This window comes from Epinephelus lanceolatus, chromosome 22 (genome assembly GCF_041903045.1).
Source record: "Epinephelus lanceolatus isolate andai-2023 chromosome 22, ASM4190304v1, whole genome shotgun sequence".
Lineage (NCBI taxonomy): Eukaryota > Metazoa > Chordata > Actinopteri > Perciformes > Serranidae > Epinephelus > Epinephelus lanceolatus.
In genome coordinates this window covers 14,185,401-14,206,985 of record NC_135755.1, presented here as the reverse complement: position 1 = coordinate 14,206,985, position 21,585 = coordinate 14,185,401, and the positions used below count along the sequence as shown (strand labels likewise).

The following is a 21,585-nucleotide window of genomic DNA, read 5'->3' as shown; positions in this document are numbered from 1 at the left end:
GACATCGGGTTTTGTCGAAACAAAATGGCAAATGGGAAGGTTATTTTTGAAACGTAATCCCTTAAAATGACTAGTTACCCTGTTAATATCTATTTTCTTACAAAAATGTTAAACTTGGCAATAAAACTGAAAAATGTATGAGAACGGGCTCTGTCAAAACAAGACATTCCTGCACAGCAAAAGGACACAAAGCAGCAGAATGAATGTTAAATTCTACATATAAACTTTTTACCAAAAATAAATATATGTGGATGTGACCACCAACATTTTGATTTGTAAGTAACTAGTTCATCACATTTGCAGCTTTGGATTTGCTCCACTTTACCTGAAAAATCTCACTTTAAACTTGTTTTGCACGTGTTATAATTATTACTGTGATCTTTGCAGCAACAGCACAATATATTAATTTTACTGTAGCTTAGCACTAATCAGTTTTTACATACAGTAAATGAAACAAAAGAAAACAGCTAAATTCTGGTAGTGATTGTTAAGCACTGAAATGGATATGATTAACAATATGTAAATGGAAATGCTGTGATGTGAGCTATAGACAGCGACATGGCTGTCAGTTACAGAAGTTCACAAAGTACCTCTGTGATGGGCAGGGCACCAATAGCTTCTCCACAACAACATGTGGTCTGAGAGGATTTCTGGTAACTGCACCCTCCATAATTGTATGTATCACCGATCTCAGTGTAAACCCTCCCACATGAGCATGTCCATTGCTTCTGGCATTGTGGTTGAGATGAAAATAAAGCAGCTCCATGTCTGCTTGTGCTTGGCTTACTTGAGCTCCTTTGTGATTCTTCCACTTTCAAGCAAACAAAAGGGAATAGGTCCTGACTGGTGGTGTTGATGGTTACTGTGACTATTTTTCTCCTCTGGTGCTGGCTGATCATGCTGTTGAACATTAATGAGTTAGGAAAGTCCCATACCACTTCCACTTTTTGTGGTCGGGCTATTTGTTTTGCCATATCTTCATCTGGAGCGTTGATGGGCTGAAGGGAAACCGTTTGCCTTTCCTCAGTAACTGTCCTCTTAGGCTTTTTAAAAGGGCCAGATGAATCTGTGACCTCAACATACTCTGTTGTGAGAGAGCTGAGCTGGTTGCCTTGCAGCAGAGTCCATAGGCTTCTCCATCTTTCAACTCCTTTACATAATGTTGGTCACATACACCGATGGTCCAGTCACAGTGTTTGGAAAAGCCGATCACACATCTGTGTAAGTTAGGAAGAGACTGTGTACTCTCAATGAAAAACACGCGGTCAGAACATTGCCCCAGCCCACTCGTGTAGAAAACCTTCCTCCTGTCTGTGGACAGTGACATGCCGGGGCTCAAACCCTGTGGTTCAAAGATCAGGTCTGAACTGGTATTGATGAGCTCCTGGTGGTTCTCCGGGTCAACCAGACTCAACAGGGATCCCCAGAAGTGGCCTGCTTGCTCCACCATCTTTTCCCCATTCTGTCCTACCTTCTGAACCAGTTTGTCCCGATCACTGCCAGGCTCCATCCCTTTCCTCAGATCCACAGCCTTGGCCTTCTCCATATCCTCATGTACCTGAGAATACATCTGCAGGAACCTGAAGGTGTCCTTCTCCTTCTGTGCTGCTTGCATGCTGCTCTTGCTGGTTTTGATGGACACCATACGGGCAGATACTGAACTCTGGACACTGGTCAGGGCAATGTCGCGGAGGTTAGTTACAGCCTCAATGAGGCGCACACTAGAGCGAGCCAGCTTCTCCCTCTCACTCTTCTCCCACTTCTCCAGACTCACATTCTCAGTTTTCACCTGTAGGTCCTGCTGCTCAGCGCTGAGCTTCTCCAGGAGCTCTTTGTGGGCTGTGGAGAAGGTCTTCATATTGTGCAGGCGGTGCTGGTCTTCAATGGCGCAGGAAACACACACACAGGTCATGTCATCCAAGCAGTAGTACTCCAGGAGTTTGCCATGTTGGGGGCATTTAGTGGTGCCATCTAAAGTCGTAGGCTCGGTCAGAGGATGAGTTTGTAGTAACACAGGAGTGGTCAGGTGGGCCTGGAGGTGCTGGACACACATGGAGATCTCACATTTCATGCAGGTCTTCAGTGCTGGTTTCCTGTCCTCCCCTATGCACATGTCACAGAGGACAACATGTTGGTCCTTTTGAAGACTGTCAGACATGTTTTCAAAAGCAGGAAAATCTTGGAATTAATTGCTCCTGTGTTTGTGTGAAATTAATTCCCAGGGTTGTCCTTGAAAATAAAAGTGTCTGAGTCTGAATTAAATATTTTGAAATGGCTTCGAGTTAGCTGTTTGCCTGTTGCTGGTCCCTTAGAGTCTGGCGTGATAGCTCGAGCTGCTCTCCAGCAGTATCATTTCCTGGGAAAGAAACTGAAGTGTACACATGAATTGCACCTTTGATAGCAGGATGATAATGTCCCTGTCTGCCCCGCCACTCATAGAAAGCCTCATCTTATCTTGCCTTATCATTCAATAAAGGTTAATATTCTATGTAGAAAAATCTGCACACAGTTGCCACCCAGATTAAATAGTTCCTACCTTCATGAAAGTTAAAGTGCTGATTTTTAAGCACAGGGGAGTTACGAATGTTTTTGATTTTGGCTAAGCAGAGGGACATACATCTTTAAATTATTGTATTTTGAATTTTCAAAAAAATAAAATCACACTCTTTATCAGAGCCAGAAACTGTACAGACCAGCTGCAACCTCTACAGCTGGAAAATTAAGCCAACACAGAAGTGCCAAAAACTGCAGTTCCTCTAATGGCCACTTGAGGCTGGCTCCAGAAGCTAGTCAATCCCCATAGACCCTCATGTTAAAATACCCAACTGTACGGCAGAAATAAACATGCTTACAGCCTGGTACAAAAAAAACAGTTTTGGTCTCCATGGCTAATTTCTCACTTCATGACAACTGTACGGAGGTGAAATTTTTATATAACTCAGCTGTTTACATTTTATTAAGGCCTAAAGTTACCCTTAATTAAGGACGAGCCACTTTGAGTGACAGGCTGTCGCCAAGATGGTAGCAACTGCAATGCCGAACTCAAGGCTTCAAAACACAAGTCGTAAAACCAATTGGTGACATTACGGTAGCTACGTCCATCATTTTTACAGTCTATGGTAAAAACAGAAATTACTGTCAGATATTCAAATTTCCAACATTATGTGTGATGAAAGCTTCCCTCAGGAAACATATACAAACTTAATCTTAAAATTGTGATATTTCATCAAAATCAATTTATCCTACCTGTCTTATTTAAAAGTTCCCCTAAAGGAAAAATATTTGTAGCTTCAGAGATGGTCAAATTAAAAAAAGAAAAGAAAAGAAAACAAAAAAACAAGTCAGTCCTCCTCTGATAGTAAAGAACAGTCCCTAAACTTTTTGTAATTTTGGAGACTGAGTTTATGGAGCTGTTGGATTGTAATATGTAATAACTTTCTAGTTAAGACAGCCTCCAAAATGAACATAAAGTTGGATCAACATCTCTCTAAAATACTTTCACCAAACACTGAACACAACCCTGATAATGCAGGGTTTATTACAGTGCTGTCACATTAGACCACAGCTGGAGTACCTAATAAACTGGCAACTGATGGTATATTTAATTTAGTAATTTATATTTCTTGCATTATTTTGAGCATCCCACCCCATGTCATAGATAAACCCTGGAGTTACAGACAGTAAACTGTATTCCTGCCATAGAAGATAAAACGTTACCCATTAACTTGACACTGTTAGCGGTGTTAACTTATCTGGATCCACTGAACCGGATCAGCAGAACAAATTATCTCCCGTTACACTTCAAGACATTTTGTGCGCTCAAAGGTAAGATCTAAAAACTATAAATGTAAGTTACTGATCATTTCTGTGTCTAAAAGTCAAGAAAACTTTGCTAAATTAACTGCATCATAACGTTAGCATACTTAGCAAGCTAACTTGAGAGGTAACGGTCAACACGTAGGCTAGGCTACTAACGTTAGCTAAACTGGCTAACGTTAACTAGCTTACGTTACGTATACCAGCTAACGTTGCCGGAATGCTGGCGGACCTTACGTTACAGACGCAGCTCAATCGATCAGTGATGGTGATCAATAATTTGTAACGTTGCTTTATTACACGGTGGACTCGGTAACACTTATACAAATGCAAAGAAGTGATTGAACGTCAGAGTTTAGCGCGAATTTAGCTAGCTAGCTAAAGCTAAAGTTAGCTAGCGAGCCAATATTACTTTTTATGTTAGCCAAAATAAGTCTAATTTAAAGCCAGTGTCGACGTTGGTGTTATTCATCTAGCAAGTTAATATGAAATTAATACAAGGCAGTTTATATTTTAGCTGGTTAATTAATGCACATTAATTCCATGTGCAGAATGGCAATGTAAAGTAATAGCCTTAAACAGGACAGTTGAGTTAAACAAAGGTACGTCACTTGAGTATTTATATTTTAAATGTCACTTTCTTCTACCACTGCATTTCATTTTCTCCACCAGTATTATTATATTTTGGGGTTTCAGTTCTAAAGTTGGCTAACTCCTCACAGATAACTTTGCTACGTAACACCACAAATCAAATATGATGCATTAAATGTTAAACTTAAGAGCAGTATATGAAGTGAATTAGGTCTACCTCCTGCTCTTAAATGCTGAAACCACATTAATATAGAAATAACAATTTAACACTGAAAGAAGCCATTTACCTAATAAATACTTAAAGTTTTAATAAGTGAATAATATTTTGCTTGTAATACTTACAATTTTAAAGGTCCTGTGTGTAGGATTTAGGGGGATATATTGCCAGAATCGAATATAGGCCTAATATAATAGGCAATTTTTCTTTAGTGTATAATCATCTGAAAATAAGAATTACTGTGTTTTTGCTACCTTCAAATGAGCTGTTTATACCTACATAGGGAGCGGGTCCTTGGCTATGAAGATCGCCCATACATTTTTAATAATAACTAGATACTGGATGGCAAGATGGCGCCGATTTATTTCAATGGAGTTGCTTGCCTGGTGCATAGGCTGCAAAAGTTTTCTAGCCTCCGGGTTTACTGCTTGTTCCCGCTTGGCTAATGGACTTAACATTGTGATGATGTTACAGCTTTTTAAATAGCTTTTCTTGGCTTGAGGAAATATTTACAAATATAAAACCTCAAAAATTCAGAATAGAAAGATTTATAATTTACCTGGTTTGCAGTTTAAGTTGTCCTATCAACAGTTTTACAGGTGTTTTTTTTTTCTTTTTAAAGTGGTGGCATAATGGGTAAAATGCTTTTTGGGCCAACAGGGATTTTTTTGCCGCAACACTACGAGTGGCCACTGGGAAAAATTTGCTACAAGGCTGAGCTACTTTCCTGTGGGCCTGAGACCAACATGTTGCACCACCATGTTTCTACAGTAGCCCAGAATGGACAAACCAAACACTAGCTCTAGATAGGGCCATTTGCGTTTTCGCATTTTTGCATCAGCCACCAGAGTTTGTCGCCCCTCTGTGACGAGAACGTCTGGTTTAAATCGCTGGGTCTATTTGTTTTGGAGAACAAGAGGCTTCTGTGGATCATTCGGCTTCCAGTAAAAACCTCTTGAACAATGAACACTTAAGGAATTCTAACCAGGACAAGTTTCAGCTGGTTGCAATCACCAGTCCTCAATGCTAGATGCAACTAAATCCCCCTAAATCTTACACAGTGTTCCTTAAGCAACATTCTATCATCACTCCTCTATATTTCATGTAAAAATATCTGCGGGGAGTGATGAGGTTGGAGTCGAGATGCCAAAATCAAACTATGTTCTGCGTTGAAATAAACATTTCACATGTGAGTTGCCTGATTGAAATATTAAAGGGATATTCACAACAGCCACAGTCTCACAGTATGTAGCGTAATAACTACTAAGAAAAAAATGAAAGTTACGTTAGACAATTGCTTTTCTGTTTTCGCATTTTATTTTATATTGAATACATTTTTTTCTTTGGGTATGAACCCTTTCTGTTTGTCTTCTCTTTGCAGGAATCATTTCCACAGATGAGAGAGCTGAGGCAAAACGCTGATGAAGGACTCCCCAAGCTCGTACAAAAGACTCCTGATGCTCCTGGACAGACTATACCAGAAACAATCATTGCCTCGATGGCTTTCACTGTGAACCAAACCAGTGCAGTGTGTCTCCCGCTGGTCTCTGACAGTCAGAAGCTTATATGGGTGCGCTCGAACGAGTTCGACCTACAGTTGGACGGAGAAGCAGAGCTGAACAAGGCCTTCAACAGGTTCCCATACCTGACACAGGGACAGACAGCAGCATTGGCGCAGCGCTGCGCCCTGCACCCAGACCAGGTGAAGATGTGGTTCATGGTGCAGAGGCTCCGCTATGGCATCAGCTGGGACAATAAAGACATCAGCGATGTTCGGAAGAAGATCAAGTTGAGTCGGGGAATGGAAGAGCTGCAAAACAGGATGAGGGAAGAGGATGAAGGAGAGAGTAAGAAATACAAAAGTGAGGAAAAGGAGTCAGTTGGAAAGAATTTAGAAAAGATTAGGAAGGAACAGAGGGCAGATGAGGAAAGAATGGCGGGAGAAAAAGTGAAGGCTAATAAGCAGTTGGAGAGAAAAATTAAGCAGGAGCAACCGGTGAAGAAAGAGAAGGACAGGGTTGTAGACAAAGACAAAGGGAATACTCAGAGAAGGCGGAAAAGGGTGACAGTGTCAGATAAGAAGGGAATGAAGAGAAAGAAGCAAAGTGAAGAGGCTGCTGTGGAGAGAACAGAAGAGGTAGAAACAAAAAGCGGTGAAGTCGAGAGGGAGAAATCCACTCAGTCTGAGACAACACATTTCCCCAGAAAAAGAAAGAAGGCAAAAGATAAGAAAAGTTTACTGTCCATGCGAGAGTGGCCTGCCCACAAGAGCTGTGTGGTTCCTGATGAGCCGCTGGATCCAAGTCCTTTTCCTGCCCCCCAGTCTCAAACTGTGCCCCCTCTCACAGCACAGCTAAAAAGAGTTGACGCCATTCCCCCGTCCACCTCAGATGATCTTACGACCCCTGTGGAAAGGGGCCTTGAAACACAATTGGAGGCTAGGCTGCAGGGAGACGTGCATGCAGGGTCAACAAACCACAACGGTGTCGTCACTGATTTTAGCGAACTGGAGGGGCTCGTGGCAATGCTCAATATTCCTCGTGTTGCAAACGGGTCACCCAGCGTCACCCAACACCGTGATTATCATGCAGTACAAGCATGCAGGGTTCCCACTGGGGCACGCAGTACAAAGACGTCAGCTCAGGGGGAGATGTTGAAGGCAGCTTTCTTGCACTGCCAGTATCCAGACAACCATGGCTACGACCAACTGGCGATGATGACTGAAATCCCCCGCTACGAACTGGTTCAGTGGTTCGGTGACAGGCGCTATCAGGTCAAGAAAGGAAGGCCACGCTGGATGACTCAGGAGCAGCACCGCAAGGTGGTGGCCAACATCAGGTACCAGCAGTACCTGAATGACCTATTGAAGACAAAGCCACGTGCGGCAGGCAGTGACGGCAATGACAAAGCAACCAGGCAGATGTTGCTTGACATGAGTGAAAGCTGTGGCGGTGAGGAAAGTGTGCCAAAGCAGTTAAGTGATTTTTAATTCTTGCGTTGATGTTTTGAACTTTAAGATGTAATTTTTAGAAGAAGTTGCCGAGTTAAGACACGTTCTTGTGAATGAGCTTCTTCTTTTATTCAGAAAGTATTGTTGTTATGCTGTTATTGTGATATTTCTGAACATGACTGTTAACAGGAGAGATAAGAAAGATACTCATTTACAATCTAGATGTCAGTTTTACACTGATGAGTCTCTTCGTGCCACGCAGATGCTTTTAAACATGACTCCTCTTGTGATTACAGTAGTTAGATCCTAACATTAGTGAAAACTTCTTTCTCACTATCGTTATATTCAGTTTTTCAAAAAGGACAGCGGTGTTTAAGACCATAACATCAGTCATAAAAGGTTGTTATCACCTGTTATCTTAGAAAAAGTGCCAACTAGTGTTGTCAATAATATCAAATAATCAATACATATAGATTTGGAATATTTTAAATGGTTTCAATACATATTTCCCGCAGTATTGATGGACCAATACCAGCTGCACTTTCTTACTGTCTCATTAACATCATTCTGTTGTTCTGAGCTACTAACTGAGAAAAGAGCAGTTGTCTATGTCATGTTACAGCCTTGTTATGTTTAACCTGTTTAATAAAAACAATTCATTTTATGCCCTCAGTGTCACTTTTTCCCTATTATCAAAAATGATACTGTTTCAGAGCTTGAAATCCCAGCATCATGACCGCACCACTGCCTACACATAATTCACACAAGATTAACAAAAATAAATTATAATCCTAGAATATTATGTAAAATATATTGCACAAAAAAACCTATAAACTCATGTTTCCTCTGTTGTTACTCGTGACATTTTCTAACACTGAATCGTAAAGCTTGTCTATAACCTGACGTATAATCAAGAAGAATATGGCACACAGTCATACAGTCACCCTGCATGAGACTATCATTGTTAATATTTACAAATACCACCTTAACAGATGGGCATGTTAAAAAGTGGTTTCTTTTACCCCGTGCTAAAAAGGTAAACAGCAGAACAGTTATACAATATAATGGTTATCAAATGAGATGCTCAATAATAGGAATGGATTTAAATGGTCTCAGACTGACCTATCAGTTCCTATTGAAGGGTAATTTTGTTTTTTTTTAACCTGGTATTTTTTGTGTGTCTGAATGAACAACAATTTTAAAAAACTGGTCCAGTATTGAGCGAGAGCGCTGCAGCTGGCAGCGGCAATACAGGCTGCAATGTAACCACTTTGGGCAAATCTGCACTGTCAGTTTACATCCTCTAAAAGTGCTTGTTTTTGCCACTGACAGGCTCACATTGTTAATGTAGGTAGAAGGATCCCTTCAGAGATAGAATTTTTTGTTAAAAAGAAAGATCCTTTTTGTTTGCTATCACCAAACCCACCAGACTCCATTTAAATAAACAGTAATTTTAGTGTGCATAGAGGCAGCATATTTTCACATCTAACTGAGTGAATTAAGGGTTCATTTAAAGCAAACCAGAGTTGGTGATTGTTGGAACAGTGGAAATAAAAATCAAGACAGTTTTTGTGAGTTTAATTTTGTTGCTGTTGACTTTGAATGACTTGTTTTACAATGATAAAATTACTGTTTATTTAAAGCTATGGTCTACGTTTAGAAAGATTGATCATTATTATTAACATCATTTAGATGGTGGTTATGGCCCAATAGTGCTAGCTACACAATGTGAAGAGTAAAAGGAAACAAAAAAATCCATTCTCTCTGGTGGCTGCAGGCCTGCAAAGAAATTGACCAATCACAGCCATCCGGTCCGCATGGGAGTTACTCCTTGCTCAAATTTGCACTCTCTCTCTCTTACCCTCCGTCCAATACCCTCGCTCCATTTTGACACTCCTCTGCTCCGCGTCCCGCCTCGTCCCAACCCTCCGCCGAGTTTCGATATGGAAAATAAAGAGAGCGACAGTAGCAAGCGGCCTCTGCTTGCCCCACCGGCAAAGGCCGAAAGGAAGCGCAAGTCTGCCTCTGAAAAAGCAGAAACGAAGAGGAACTGCGACAAATTGAGGGCTCAAAGCAGAGTAAACATCGGGTCATCCTCCGACCGATGGCAAAATCTCCGGCAAGATCTGGGCCTGAAAAGTGATGCTGATACAGCGGAGTTTTTGTTGAACAGGTAATATTTTGTTTTTATTACGGATGTTGTGACATAGATAACTGTATGCCAATGCTGGCTTATGACTGTGAAAGCTGCCGTTACTTTTTTGTGTGGTTAGACGGCGCTGAAACATTTTTTGTCTGCAATGTTGTCAACACTTGTTTACATGTTCGACGGAGACGTTAGCCTAATTTTTAGCATTGTAAGCTAAAACTGCTATCATGTTTACACATTGTCACAGCAGCGTGTTTCGTTAGGAGGCTCCGAGGGGAGGGGGACACGAGCTCGGAGGGGAGGGATCATGGAGCACAGAGGGAGGGGGGTGTGTGTCGGGGGGAATGCTTTTTTCAAATCTTTCTCATCGTCTTTCTAAACGTAGACCATAGCTTTAAATGGAGTCTGGTGGGTTTGGCGATACTGATTTTGGGGTTGTTTCTGGTTAAACAAAAAGGATCTTACTCTTTAACAAAAAGGTCTATCTCTGTAGGGATCCTTTCCATAATGTTGTCGGACACTTACAATAACAATCTGAGCCTGTCAGTGGCAAAAAAAGCACTTTTAGTGGATGTAAACTGACAGTACACAGTTTCCCATTACTATTGCATTGCAGCCTGACCAATTTCACGACTTGTCTCCATTAGTCACTTAGACACAAACAAACCATAGTAACCCTTTAAGTCGACAATGATTTCAGATGTTACAGCTGAACAGTTTTCTCTTGGCCCCTTCAGTTCCAGTTGGCTGTGTACTCTGCCCTCTGTGGCTGCCAAAGGTCAGCGCCTTCGATGATGCGGCGGATCATGGAGGCGGACGTGATAAGCAGGTGTCCAACAGCATTTAGGAGGGAGGAGGCTACACGCAGGGCTTCTCTGAAAAACGAGAAAGTGTGATCAGTATGATTTTGTGTGCAGCCGACTCAAGTCACATTTAATTTCAGATGGTCAATCGGATAGTTCATAGTTTTAAAGTGGGATTGTATTAGATACAATAGATGTCTGTCAGTGGAGAAGCAGGAAGGCATATCGACACAGAAGCAAAGCACTATACTGGTAGTGTGCACTATATTGAAAGTATTTTCACCGCTTTACCATTCAGTCAGGCAGCCTTTCCAGTTGGAAATCTGTTAATGACTTAAGTGTCCCATCTGTTCTCGTCAAGCCACCAGACTCCATTGACAAAAACAGTAATTTTGGCTTGCTGAATGCAGGAGCTGCTGGTCTACCACTGCCTTGATCAGTGATTTTGTTTGCTTTACTGTGTGACTTCATTTAATCCGAACTCACCATTTTAAACGCCAAAGTCACAATAATAAAGAGAACAATTATATTAATGGAGGTGGCGGTAGACCAGCAGCTCCAGTGTTCATCAATATTAAATTAGGTTTTTCTCAATGGAGTCTGGCTTGAAGAGAGAAATGCAACGGCTTAAGTTCCCCATCAGAAATCGCTGTATGACTAAGTGGTGACAATATTCTAAATATAGCGCACACTTAAACTGATACTGATTTTTGTAGGTGGCTAAAATACATTTTGTTGCTGCCCCCATCCATAGTAGTACATTGCATAGCTTCCAAGTCCTGTCTGCTAATTTTTGTTATGACCTCCTCCCCTGAGCTTACCTGAGGACTTTCTTGGGCCCCAGACACTGGAAGTTGGCGCTCACAGAGTACAGGCCTTGAAATGTAGCCTTCACACTCAGGGAACCAAACACATCCTTTGGGTTCATCCTGTAGAGGTCAAAGGTGACACGAGCGATGTCTTTCCCGGTCCGAGGCTTGTCGTGGTCTTTAGATTTGAACACAACTGCACCCTGAGGGATCGGAGACATCAGTCACATATATTACATACAATCACATGGGGCTATGTAGCGATACTTCTTTGGTCAGACATACCGCCTGAGGTCTCCATGTTTGTCCAGGCTCCAGGGCCATGAGCATGGTGTTGTCAGGCAGGGTCATGAGGAACTCGTTGGAGTCTACCTCTGTACCGTCCTCCTCACAGACCAGAGACAGAGACAAGGCAGACAGGGACAGCAGCAAGGCCTGGCATACCTATGGCACAGATTCAAGTTGGCTCTGGATTAATTCATGTGTGCTAGAGCAGAGGTTTTTCATCTTTTATCAGACAAGGACCCCTTACAAGATAAAGTATGTACCAGTACCAGATTAGGTCTCATCAGCTTGGTAAGTCCAAACATAACAGGTAGGCCAACATACCTTTTGGGAGTTTATTTTCCATGTGTAGGTACTCCTTTACCATCATCATGGCTTTCTCCGTTGATGGATACTGCTCTAACGTGTCGCCGCATTTGCTTTGTAATGATTCCCACTGCCGCCTTGACTGCCTTATATTCATGATACTTTGAGTAACAGTTCTTTGTCGGTCAAAGCAAAGAAATCAACATCAAGGCTCTAACAAGGCAGCTGTCTCCCTTTATTAGCAAGTTTCATTTATTTCATAATACTGTTATTTTCTTACTTTAATTTTATCCATTTCATTTTATTTTTTATTTAATTTTTAGTACTTTATTTTCATATGTATTTATTTATTTAACATTTTTTCCTTCTCATTTTTTGTTACGCTACAACAAGCAGCTTTACCCCGATCAGAACCTTTTCCATTATTTCTTTGCATTATATATCTATTACAGTCTCACCCTCTCTTTCAGCTCCTCCAGGGTCCCTGCTGTGATACCCTTCCTGGTCTCCCTGTTTTGACAACACACTCTGAAGGGACGTTGCAGTGGAGACCACACTCGCTTGGTCACAGATCTGAGGAAGACCAGACAGAAAGGTTATTAAGTTGCTCAATGTGTTGGATGGTGTGTTTTGGAGATTTTCACAGCAGACATTTTATCTCACACACAATAATAAGATCCCCAAATGGAAGCAATTAAATTGAATTAATCACTCATTAATTTCATTATTTACACGTTTTTCCCGCTGTGACATGTCAAAATGTCTTCTGTTAAAAAGGACCCACCTGAGCCATGATAAATGACCAATACTTATCACAATAAAATAATAAAAATGTCAAATTTCATAATATGAAATAGCTTAAAATGACATGTCCATTGAGTAAATTTCGGGGGCTTCAAAAGCCACACAGTGTTGTTGGATTGTTGATCAAGTGAAGGGATCATGAAGCAAATCAATACAATATCAACCGGCCAAAAATACTTCTTCACTTACTTGATAAATGAAGACGTTGTATCCATGTTCGTCGTTCTCTTGTTGTCTCTTCTCACAGCCTTGTTTTTTTCAGAAGGTGTTTTGTTGTAACAAATAGTGATAATGTTAGTGCGGCTTGTATCTGACCCAGCAGCTGGACTTTACCCCGAACCTGGTGATAACTCAGATACAGAACAGTACATGGCAAAGGTCATCTCGCCTGTGTGTGTCAGTGTGTGTGTGTGTGTGTGTGTGAGACCTCCTTGCTGACAAGCAGTGTTATTATCTATATAGCCGACTGATAATGGATGTGTAAGTTCAGTACTGATCTTGTGACCTGACAGTTTTAAAAATCTGTTTTTATGAACATAAAACAAAAAATAAGCAGTTTCCATAAGAATCCTTTATATTTGTTTTTTAATTATTCACTGCAGTTTGTGGTTACTTATCGGCTGACATAGACATCCACACTTATAAAGCTGCAATGTCAGCTGATATATTGGCCCAGCCCATTTATCTGGCTCTGTACTTTTAAGGGACATATTACAATAACATTAATATTTTACTATATGAAAGATATTTTAGTCCCATTGTAGGGATATAAACTCAGATTGATACCTGTACCAATGGATGGACTACTGAATGGGCCTACTGGGCACATGCCGAGGGGCCCAATGTACCGACCCAGTAAGGGACATTAAATGAGGTCAAAGAGACACAAAATGATTACAAGGAGACACAAAATGACCAAAAAGACACCAAATGACTACAAGGAGACACAAAATGACCACAAAGAGACACAAAGTAACCACAAAAGGACCAAAACAACCAAAAGGTGACACAAAATAGCTACAAACGAGGCAAAACAACCAAAAAAGAGATACCAAATGACTACAAGGAGACACAAAACAACCAAGAAGACACTAATGGCCTCAAAGACACAAAATAACTACAAAAGGGGCAAAACTAGAAAGTGACAGGGAAAGTTAAAACAAAAGACACAACATTACATTAAAAAACACACAAAATTACCTCAGTCACTGAACAACAAGGAAACACAATAACTACACACGAACCAAAACATCAAAAGAGACACAAAATGTCTCAGAAGAGACACAAAATGACCAAAAAGACACAAAATGCCTACAAAAGACACAAAGGCGCCTTAAAACCCCATAAAGTTATCTCAAAGAGTCACAAAATTGAGACAAAGAGATACAAAATAACTACACATGGGAAAAAAAAACAACCAAAAAAGAGACACAAAATAACTAAACGAGGCAAAACAACAAAAAAGAGACACAAAACGACCAAAAAGACACTAAATGTTCTAAAGGAGACACAAAATATCTACAAAAGGGGAAATAAACCAAAAAGAGATACTTAGTGGAAACAAAAGACATAAAATTACCTTGAAAACCCACAAAGGAGACACAAAGTAACTACAAATGAGGCAAAACATCAAAAAGAGACACAAAATGACTACAAGAAGAAACAAACCAACTTAAAAAGATACTAAATTATCTCAAAAGAGACACAAAATGACTACAAGAAGAAACAAAACAACTAAAAAAGACACTAAATGACCTCAAAGGAGACACAAAATGACTACAAGAAGAAACAAAACAACGAAAAAAGACACTAAATGACCTCAAAGGAGACATAAAATGACTACAGAGACACAAAACAACCAAAAAAGACACAAAATGACCTCAAAGGAGACACAAAATGACTACAAAGACACACAAAACAACCAAAAAAAGATAAAAATGGTCTTAAAGGGACACAAAATGCGTGCCTTTAAAGTATCTCAAAGAGTCACAAAATGAAGACAGCGGGATACAAAATAACTACATATGGGGCAAAACAACAAAAAAGAGACACAAAATGACTAGAGACACAAAACAACCAAGAAGACACTCAATGACGTCAAAGAGACACAAAATAACTGCAAGAAGGGGCAAAATAACAAAAGAAGACACCAAATGTAGATCCAAAATAACTACACATGGGGCAAAATAACCAAAAAAGAGACACAAAATGATGACAAGGAGACACAAAATGATCATGACTTTTTTTTTTTTTTTTTTTTTTAAAAGGGCAAAACCACAACAAAGTCGATTGTCTCATAATCCGCCCATGCCTGTCATGGTTCGTATAACCATTTTCTTGTTTTTTGCCTTTTATTTGAGCCATTATCTTATTTGTGTTATGTTCCTTAATATTATGCTACTTCTAAATTACACTTTTAAGCGGTAAATAAATAGTAATGATTACCTTTTATAATCTTACACTCCCATGTATTAAAACTTTGATGTTGCATCGTTACAATAGAAAATAAAAAAAGTTTTGTACATGAGAAATAACTTAATAACAAAAAAACGGCTGTCGGATCCGCTAAAATACGTCATATCCTGTAAACAACACCGGGTGCGCTTGTTTTAAATACGAGGGTGCGCGTGGACGGAGTTTGCCGTTCGAACCGTTGTATTTTATTCCCAATGCGCGAGGCACCGCCCACTCGGCACAGCCGCGTGAAGACATGAGAAGAGTTATATAGTTGCAGTGAAGGCGGGAGGATGAGAAGCAGAAGTTTTGATAGAAGTGGTGCTAGCTTTGTTTCGAGCGGGTTATCAGTCACTGTGATACTGAAGTGAACCACAGAGAGCTCCAGGCGTCGACCGAATTAGTCAACATTACCTCAACAGTAACTCCTAAACTACTTTATAGGGTAAACTGTTAGCTCCGCGGCGGTTTAGAAGTAATGTGTGTACGTTGCTAAGCTAACGTCAACTTGTTAACCTCCTTAGCCGTTAGCTGACTGTCTGATCGAGTGGTATGGCTACAAGAAAGCCTAAGGAAAATGGTAAGTGTTAACATAGTTTACGTTGAGTAAGGTTGTGGCTGACAAGTAAATGTGTTCATCAGTCAGTGAATTTGACAGCTGTTGGGAGACTCCTACATTAGCATTACTGACTGGGTTGTAGCCAGCAGTGCAACATCGACAGCATCAATCCATGGAGACAAGTGAAGCAGAATTTTCCAGCCCTGTATTAGTTGCCATAAGTGAATGACAGTTATCTCCTCCGCTGTCTCCTGCACAGATGCCAGCCTCCCCTTTGCTGCTCTGCAGCTCCTGGCCCCGCCTGTGCGTCTGGTATCTGCAGCCCTCTGGAAAGTGATGAAGCAGAGGGATGTGATGCAGTATGGGGCTGTGGAGGAGTTTGTGACATCGGCCTGTGAGACTGTCCCTGGGCTGCTCACCGTGAGACATCAGGGCAAGCTGGCGCTGGGGCTGAGAGGACGGGTATGTATGCTTTTCATTTCTTCTAGACTGTTATTGTAAGGCAGCAATACTTGTGCAGCTCCTGAGTCCAAGACAAATTCCCCCATGAAGTATATCGTCTCGTATCAGAATTATATTTCTGCTTAACTGCATTGTTCATCATTCTCTACCTTCTTTTCAGTTTATCTTGGAGCTGTGCCGCACACAATCGGATAAAAAGGTGATCGTGCCACACCTGGAAAGGATCCGTACCCCTGCTGCCCTGTCAACCTCCTCTGCTCCTATGGGGGTAAATTATCTTTGATGTTTAGATTCTCACATGTTGCATTTCCATTTTTGTCACTGTAAATAGTTTGTAGGCTTTTATTCCAAATAATAACTCCATACTCTCTATGATTCACAGCACATTGCTACAAAAAGACAGACACTCATGTACGAAAAAAAGTAATGTTTGCTTTTTTGTCTCCTAGAAGAGGGATGTAAAAATCACAAGAACAGCCGAAAGTTTCCATTCATTGGTTCACACACTGCTAAAAGACCCAGCAGGGCGAGAACAATTCTTCAAGGTGAGTCTCCCTACTTGTGTTTATTTGGATCTCACAGCAGCAGCAACTCATATGTGATTATCTCTCAGTCAATGTAGAAAGGAAAGTAACAGCCAACTCTGTTCTGACAGGAGGAGTTTCCCGTGGATTACGGTCCAAAGTTTGACCAGGAACTGGAGAAGCTGCTGTGGGAGTTCTTGATCCGAGTGGACCAGTTGCTCCCGGTTCCCAACCTAGCTCAGGTAGTGTCAGTCAACCCAGTCCAGACTACATTTCATACAGTTTTATTAGTCGTAAGCTTTAGTCTGCATGAACACATTTACAATACTAACATGATAGCAGTATTTAGAAGGCTAAAACAGAATGGGGGATTATTTTAGTGTGTCTGAAATCAATAGCACATTAATTGCATACTATTTCCTGTTAATATTACAGTATGAAAACACTGGACACTACATAGTCATTAATGTTCCATAACGCAATGCAACATTTATGAAGGACAGCGACCAAGACCGCTTCAATTCAAGCTTTGCGAGGCGTAATATAGTTCATGAAGTATTCTTAAATTGCTGGTACAGATGAGTTTGGCACAGGTTACCATGGTTACGTAGCTCCAACTGACAATTAGGCTCTATGGAAGAGTTATTACAACTCAGTGAGTCTGAAAAGATATTACTCTTATTCACAAAGAGACCCATGTCGAATGTTTCTGTTGTTAAATTTGAAAAGGTCAATATTGTAATAATTTGTCTGCAGACTGTGTCGTGGCTCAGTGATGCCCCCCCTGTCCTGGAGGAGTGTGCGCGGGCAGCCACCCAGCCACAGCTCCTTAAGATACTGCTTCAACATCAAACCTGTCTGGGTCATCTGGAGAGTGCAGGTACAACTACACACCTTCTTAGCGTCTTTGCGAGGATGACTGTAACAGTGAAGCCTTTTATGTAGATTCTGAATAATTCTCATCATCCATGTTTGTTTGTTACAGCATCCCTGCCTCCAAACTTGGGAGACTCCATCCTGGCTTCACTTTCTCTCCCACCCTCTGGAAAAGTACCTTCAGATCAACCAACAGAAGCCACAAAGTCCGCTGTGGATCAGTCTGATGTCACAATGACAAGAGACAAACCACAATTTGTTACACCCGTTATCGGACTAATATCAAATGAAGACGTTCCCGTTATGATCAGGACATCAAGAGACAATGAGCCAGCCAGCTCAAAAGATGCAACAGCCTCAGACCCAAAAGATAAGTTGAAATTCACTGTGATTAAAACGAGACAAAAACCCAAAGAGGGTGAAGAAGACATGGAGGAGGAGGGGAACGCCTTACAAAGAAAAAGTGGACTGAAACGCAAGCAGCCTGACAAACAGAGTGAATCCGAGGAGGAGGAGGAAGTGTTGCGCATGATCAGAACTGGGGAATCGAGGATAAGCGGGCGTTTGAGAAGAAGAGATAACCAGAGGACAAATGAGAGCAAAGAAGACGAAGCTGTTAGAGACGAGGAGCAAAAAAGAGCAGCTCTAGAAACCTGCATGTCCCAGCTGGGTGTCAAAGCACTGCACCTGCCTGAAGATCCGTCCCTCCGCTCCATTTTTGCATCTTGTCTGATCCACCAACCCAGAGTTGTCATTGACAAACTGTCAGTGACTCCTCCTAACGCTAACAGGACTGATAGAGGAGGTAAATCCATAAACGTGACCCGGCAGAATCAGAGGAGGAACTTGCCCGTCAAAGCTCCAACAAATCAACGTCGAAAGCCTGACTTGGATTATCCTGGCTTGGACGATAAAGAGTAAGAGACGGGAATGAAATGCACGTGTAAAGTAGCAAAGTAGGTCTTAGCATCATGTCAAGTCTGTATCGCAATAATTCAGGAGCTAGCTTAAAAGAAAACTGCTGTGATGTGTTTTGGATTTTGTTCAGAAGCTTTTCCTAGCTGCCTGGGATTCCCGTAGTGTACATTTTGAGTTCTAAAACACACCGATGATCCCACAGTGCCAGACACTTTAAGTTGACCTTGCAGAAACACATTGAGACAAGATTTTACTGCTGTATAAATTAAATAGTTTACGTTTATTCAAACAATGGAGCCCAGGGATACTCAACTTATTTATAATCAGCCTGGACCTCTGTCAATGTGCCCCGGGATCCTCTCTTGGCTCTTTTTAGTTTTTTAAACAGGTTCTATTTTGATGTTTTTATTGCACTTTGGCACCTTATAGATATTAAAAGCATCCGCCAAAAAAATCCCAGTGTGAATTAATTTATTTTCATCGTAAATTAGAAAATGGTCCGCAGGTTTTAAGTTGACTATTACTCATGTACAAATACAATAAAATACAAATACAATGAAATAATTTAGTTAAATGTTTCTGGTATTATTTGGTCTTTCTACCTCTATATGTGCTCTTTTGGAATTGCAGGTCCTATAAAAAGAAACTTAAGAGATTTAACTGCATTTTAATATTTCCTGGCTGTGTTTAGAGCTACATTAGAAACGCCCCTGTCAAAGCAGATCAGTAAGCAGCTCATTTACCACCATTCACTGTGGCTCAGGAGGTAGAGCAGGTTGTCCTCCTGTCCATATGTCTGACACTGAACCACGAGTTGGTCTTGAGGAGTAGGCCAGTGTCTCGCATGGCATCAGTGTATGAATGTGTGTTAATGAGAGGCGAATTTTACCAAAGAAAGATGCTATATTAATGCAGTCCATTTACTATTAACAAGTTAACTGACATAAGTGTTTAATTGTGTTGTTTCTATTTGACAGAAATCATCCTGTCCCACCGGGTATAAGTAGCTTTCCCTCTCAGCAGCGAAGTAACACAGGTGATTTAACAAATTGTTCCCAGGGAATTAAAAGAATAAAAGTACTGTAACAATAAAACTCACCTGCACAAGTTTCGGTTTGACTATTTCCTTTTGTGTTTAGAGACGTCATCCCTTACAGGAGACAGCGAAGACTACGTAGCTGATTCTGAGGACGAAGCGACAAAGAACTTCAAAGGCAGGGTATGTATTCTCCAAACATGGGAAACGGGGTATTTATGGGCAGTGAAGATCTTTAAAGGGGGGTGTGTGCCTTAAATGTTTTTAGTCTTCTAGGTACTCTATTTATCTAGTGTTTCAAAGTGGTATAGTTGTCGCTGTTGTCGCAAAGACAACCGGATCAATTTCTGTTTTCCTCAGAGCTGAGCACAGTTAGACGGGTTCTACTGTCCGCCATTTCTGCTTCTCGAGATAGTAGCTGCCAGTGTTGTAGTCAGAACCACTATAGCCAAGACCAAACTGTGTTGAGACCGAGACAAGATCAAGACTTTGAGAAGTTGAGAGTGGGTTGAACAGAAAATGTACCCATATACTCTCCTACATTCCTCTGGGTGCTCTCGGTGTCACCTGTAAGGGGGTGATCACAGAAATGAGACGCTAGAGACGCGGACGCTTCAAAGATGCTTGAAACGTTGGAAGCGTTTATTCAATGCGCGCTAGCTACTGCCGTCTGACGCTCAAAAAGTTAAAAAAAATTATAACTTTTTAGCGTCTACGCGCGTCTTAAAAGAAGCTTCTAAAAAGAAGTGTCTACAAAAACACCCGTCTAAAAAGACGCCGGAAAAATGCCCGTCTAAAAAGATGCTTGAACGGCGATCAGATGCGCCATATCATAGGAAAACAATGGTTTTACTAGCATTGCGTTTCTAGCGTTTCATCTCGGTGTGATCGCTCTGTAAGATTTTCCCAATTCAGTATCCATGGAGGAGCTCCAGACTACCCTATGACATCACAAATTTGAGTTTTAGCACTCCAGTTTTTGTATTTGGGAGAGAGTTCTTCATTTTTATTAATATTTATGGACTGTCTTAGACCATAGACCAAGTAAGATATGGTCAAGTCAGAGAGAGACCAAGACTGATGTTGAGTACTCACACTGGTACTCTTTGGTAACTGGGAATAGCTACCGACAGCTACTAGGTAAAACAAAAATGCTAACCTCTTCTCATTTTAATTGCACCTCATTGTGCCGAAAATTGTGACATAATTTTCCCAGGAGATCGTACCAGGTAGCAGACAGAATTTCATAGTATAAATGAGGCTTATAGAGAACCAATCTAAATGCTGATGGTGTCATTGTTTAATAGCCATTACACTGTGCAATCAGCATTTACTTCATCATGATAAGTCATAGTGTGTGCGTGTATATTTCCACTTTAAAAAAGAATAAAATCTGTCATTGAAATTCATCCTGAGGAATATTCTGAGATGATTGAAGATTATGTCTCTTTAATGTGCTGTCTCATCAGTGTTTTCTAACTGCCTCTGTCTCCCTCAGCTGTTCATGAAGCGCTACTACAAGACCAAACACGGCACATATGTTCCCACTCTGAGGGAGTACTGGAAGCCCGGGTCGACACGGCGAGACTTAACGTCGGCTGGCAGCAAACGCAGATGATGACATGAACTTTCATTGCCAGGTTTGGTGTTGGGACGCCAGAAAAATGTCAGAGGACTTTAACTGCAGTTCAGCTGGGTTTTCTCCACCAGCTGCAATGGCAGGAAAGTTAAGATTTGAAATACACCAGCCACTGTGGCTGATGGTCGTATATTTTTATCCGTCTCTTGATTTATGATTTCAGTGTAGCTGAAACAGATTTTAACTTCGGCATCATGGAAAACAAGCCCTGAAACGGCACTGTCATACAAAGCAAACTTTATTTTAAATTGTTTATGTGCAGTTTGTTTTTAAATAAAGACCAGACTATATCTGGGTTATCTCTGTTACAAATAATTCACTTGTATACATATTTTAAACCTGCTATATGTAATATCCTCATTTAAGAAATAAAATTAATTGCAGTCA

At 40.9% G+C, this 21,585-nt stretch overlaps 3 protein-coding genes across 4 annotated transcripts; 1 reads left to right on the top strand and 2 right to left on the bottom strand.

Moving 5' to 3' along the window:
• Positions 1-958: 958 nt before the first annotated feature.
• Positions 959-2,294, bottom strand: LOC144459942 (uncharacterized). The gene has a single exon (XM_078164776.1). It carries the CDS (start codon positions 2,156-2,158, stop codon positions 959-961), a length of 1,200 nt encoding a protein of 399 aa, XP_078020902.1. The 5' UTR covers positions 2,159-2,294.
• A 5,384-nt stretch (positions 2,295-7,678) lies between these two features.
• Positions 7,679-13,080, bottom strand: cideb (cell death inducing DFFA like effector b). Its single transcript, XM_033651912.2, has 5 exons — positions 12,920-13,080; positions 12,385-12,499; positions 11,621-11,779; positions 11,348-11,538; positions 7,679-10,598 (listed from the first exon to the last, which is right to left on the bottom strand). Exons 1-5 carry the CDS (start codon positions 12,943-12,945, stop codon positions 10,457-10,459), a joined length of 633 nt encoding a protein of 210 aa, XP_033507803.1. The 5' UTR covers positions 12,946-13,080; the 3' UTR covers positions 7,679-10,456.
• Positions 13,081-15,361: 2,281 nt separating this feature from the next.
• On the top strand, positions 15,362-21,576 carry tinf2 (TERF1 (TRF1)-interacting nuclear factor 2). Of its 2 annotated transcripts, none has more exons than XM_078163758.1 (10): positions 15,362-15,764; positions 16,003-16,205; positions 16,366-16,473; positions 16,658-16,750; positions 16,861-16,971; positions 17,486-17,609; positions 17,715-18,522; positions 19,501-19,559; positions 19,663-19,742; positions 21,058-21,576. In XM_078163758.1, the coding sequence occupies exons 1-10, from the start codon at positions 15,737-15,739 to the stop codon at positions 21,175-21,177; spliced, it is 1,734 nt and encodes a 577-aa protein (XP_078019884.1). In that variant the 5' UTR covers positions 15,362-15,736; the 3' UTR covers positions 21,178-21,576. The 2 variants fall into 2 exon arrangements, with proteins under 2 accessions (XP_078019884.1, XP_033466012.2); XM_033610121.2 differs by having other exon boundaries at positions 15,365-15,764; positions 16,655-16,750.
• Positions 21,577-21,585: the final 9 nt, after the last annotated feature.

Bases quoted from the DNA above. Each gene is read 5' to 3' on its own strand.
- tinf2 (XM_033610121.2), top strand. From the start codon at position 15,737: ATGGCTACAAGAAAGCCTAAGGAAAATG. The intron at 15,765-16,002 runs GTAAGTGTTAAC...TCTCCTGCACAG, and splicing joins AAGAAAGCCTAAGGAAAATG to ATGCCAGCCTCCCCTTTGCT. The intron at 16,972-17,485 runs GTAGTGTCAGTC...ATTTGTCTGCAG, and splicing joins CGGTTCCCAACCTAGCTCAG to ACTGTGTCGTGGCTCAGTGA.
- LOC144459942 (XM_078164776.1), bottom strand. From the start codon at position 2,158: ATGTCTGACAGTCTTCAAAAGGACCAACATGTTGTCCTCTGTGACATG.
- cideb (XM_033651912.2), bottom strand. From the start codon at position 12,945: ATGGATACAACGTCTTCATTTATCAA. The intron at 11,780-12,384 runs GTGAGACTGTAA...TCTGTGCCATAG, and splicing joins TGGAGGAGCTGAAAGAGAGG to GTATGCCAGGCCTTGCTGCT. The intron at 10,599-11,347 runs GTAAGCTCAGGG...CTCGTTTTTCAG, and splicing joins GGGCCCAAGAAAGTCCTCAG to AGAAGCCCTGCGTGTAGCCT.